The following is a 3,077-nucleotide window of genomic DNA, read 5'->3' on the forward strand; positions in this document are numbered from 1 at the left end:
ATGAGAAATCGTACAACAATAACAACATTCATCCTGCTGGGATTGACAGATGACCCAAAACTACAAGTGGTGCTTTTCATATTTTTGTTTCTCACCTACATGTTAAGTGTGGCTGGGAACCTCACCATTATCACCCTCACGCTTTGGGATTCCCGTCTTAAAACTCCCATGTATTTTTTTCTCCGAAATTTCTCTTTCTTAGAAGTCTCATTCACCACTGTCTGTATTCCTAGATTCCTATACACTATGACAACTGGAGATAAAACTGTTACCTATAATGCTTGTGCCACCCAAATATTTTTCGTTGTCCTCTTTGCAGCAACAGAATTTTTTCTTCTTGCTGCCATGTCCTATGACCGCTATGTGGCCATTTGTAAGCCCCTGCATTACACAACCATCATGAACAACAGAGTCTGCACCATACTCATTCTCTGCTGTTGGCTTGCTGGCCTGTTAATCATCCTCCCACCTCTCAGTGTGGGTCTCCAGCTGGAATTCTGTGACTCGAATGAGATTGATCATTTTGGCTGTGATACATCTCCCATTATAGAGATAACTTGCTCAGACACAGAATTTATAGACAGAATTATCTTGAGTTTTTCCATAGTGACACTCATTATTACCCTAGTATGTGTTGTACTCTCCTATACATACATCATCAAGACCATTTTAAAATTCCCTTCTGCCCAACAAAGGAAAAAGGCCTTCTCTACCTGCTCTTCTCATATGATTGTGGTTTCCATCACCTATGGCAGCTGCATCTCCATCTACGTCAAACCTTCAGCAAAGGAAGGAGTGGCCATCAATAAGGTGGTGTCTCTACTGGCTACTTCAGTTGCCCCACTGCTTAACCCATTCATTTACACCCTTCGAAACAAGCAAGTGAAAGACGCCTTCAAAGATGCAGTAAAACGAATTGCATTTCTCACAAAATAAGAAATTATTGATTTTTTGAGGCTAAGTTAAATTAAATTTAAATCTGAATAATGTAGAAGCAACATTCATGAACTTGACAAATTTATGGGGTTTTTTATTCTGTAGATTCATCAAGCTAATCTTTCATCAGCAACACTTTTTTTCTTACAGTACAAAGGCAAAATCGAATAATTTATTTCTTCTTCTTCAAATTTCATTTTATTCAGAATGGTTTATTCAGTTATTGTATACTCCAGAGACTAGATTCTCAAAAATCTCTGATGTAATATAAAGGAAGTGTAAATAAATAAAAATTGCATTGCTGGGTGGCGCCTGTTGCTCAGTGGTTAGGGCATCGGCCCCATGTATCCAGGGTGGCAGGTTCGAACCTGGCCCAGCCAAACTGAAACAAAATAAAAAATAAAAAATAAAATAGCCAGTCATTGTGGTGGGCACCTGTAGTCCCAGCTACTCATTAAGCTGAGGCAAAAGAATCATCTAAGCCCAGAAGTTGCAGGTTGCTGTGAGCTGTGACACCATAGCACTCTACCTAAGGCAATAAAGTGAGACTTTGTCTCTAAAAAAAAAAAAAAAAGTTCATAATTTGGAAGGAAATTCTACGGTTCATTTGATTGCTTAGTATACCCTGACTACTGAAGATAAAACCTAGGCAATGTGTGAAAATCTGTATGGGCCCAGAGAAAAAAGAGAGAATTAAATAATCAGGTAATACTAATGCAGATAACTTGGACAAAAATTATTGAAATTGTTTCTAGTAAATGTTAAAAACAGTTTCTCTTATTTTTTTCGTGTTCTATAATTATGAAAATAAAGCTTCCTGTTTTCAGAGTACAAAAATAACTACTGTCTATGTTTATTAAATATCATCTAGTTGCACAAACACTTTATATTGTAATCATATTTACAATTGTTCATACAAAGTCATGGTCATAATGTGGATATAAGCTTCTAATATTTCAAAAATATTCAATTAGAGTAACTATTATTAGAAAGATAAAAAATAACAGATGCTAGTGAGGATGCACAGAAAAGGGAACTCTTATATACTGTGGGAATATAAATTAGTACAACACAATGGAAAACAGTATGGAGATTTCTGAAAAAAATAAAAATAGAACAACCTGTAATCCCCCTACTTATTTTTCCAAAGGAAAACATATTTAATACCACAAGGTGATACCTTTGCTCTTATGGTTGTCACAGTACTACTCACAATAGTAAAGATATGGAATCAGTCTTGGTGTTTATCAACAGATGAGTGGATAAAGAACATGTGATATATATACACACAATGGATTACTATTCAACCACAAAAATAATAAAATCATGTCATTGGAGGCAATATGGATAGAACTGAAGGTCACTATGTGACATGAAATAAGCTAGGCACTGCATTTTCTCACTCATGTGAGGGAGCTAAAAATATTGAGCTCATGGACATAGAGAATAGATTAATAAATACCAGAAACTGGGAAAAGTGGTGAGGGAGGGGTGGATGAAGAGAGGGTGGTTATATTTACAAATATATAGTAAGATAGAAGAAAAAAGTTCTAATGTTTGAGATTAGAATATCAAATATTGAAATATTATGCATATTTCAAAGTAACTATAATTTATTACAAGTGCACTGTGATCAAAACAACATGGTATTGGCACAAAAATAGAGACATAGATATTTGGAACCAAATACAAAACCAAGAGATGAAACCAGTCTCTTACAGCCATCTGATCTTTGATAAACCCAATAAAAACATACACTGGGAAAAACAATCCCTATTCAATAAATGGTGCTAGGAGAACTGGATAACTACATGTAAAGCCTGAAACCTGACCCACACCTTTCATTATAAAAATTAATTCAAGATGGATAAAAGATTTAAATCTAAGGCAGGAAACAATTAAAATCCTAGAAGAAAATGTGGGAAAAACTCAAAGATGTCAGACTGCAGAAAGATTTTATAAAGAAGACTTCCATGGCAATTGTAACAACAACAAAAATAATAAATAGGACTTAATTAAACTGAAAAGCTTCTGCACAACTAAAGACACAACAATCAGTAAATAGATAACCTTCAGAAATGGAAAACATATTTGCATATTATAAATCTGACAAAGGTTTGATAACTAGGATCTATACAGAA

General features: G+C 34.7%; 1 protein-coding gene across 1 annotated transcript; it reads left to right on the forward strand.

Annotated features, from left to right (window-relative positions):
• On the forward strand, positions 1 to 936 carry LOC100959751 (olfactory receptor 6C2-like). Its single transcript, XM_003790489.1, has one exon. It carries the CDS (start codon positions 1 to 3, stop codon positions 934 to 936), a length of 936 nt encoding a protein of 311 aa, XP_003790537.1.
• Positions 937 to 3,077: the final 2,141 nt, after the last annotated feature.

This window comes from Otolemur garnettii, unplaced genomic scaffold (genome assembly GCF_000181295.1).
Source record: "Otolemur garnettii isolate 467f Iridium unplaced genomic scaffold, OtoGar3 scaffold00043, whole genome shotgun sequence".
NCBI lineage: Eukaryota > Metazoa > Chordata > Mammalia > Primates > Galagidae > Otolemur > Otolemur garnettii.

Bases quoted from the DNA above. Each gene is read 5' to 3' on its own strand.
- LOC100959751 (XM_003790489.1), top strand. From the start codon at position 1: ATGAGAAATCGTACAACAATAACAACATTCATCCTGCTGGGATTGACA.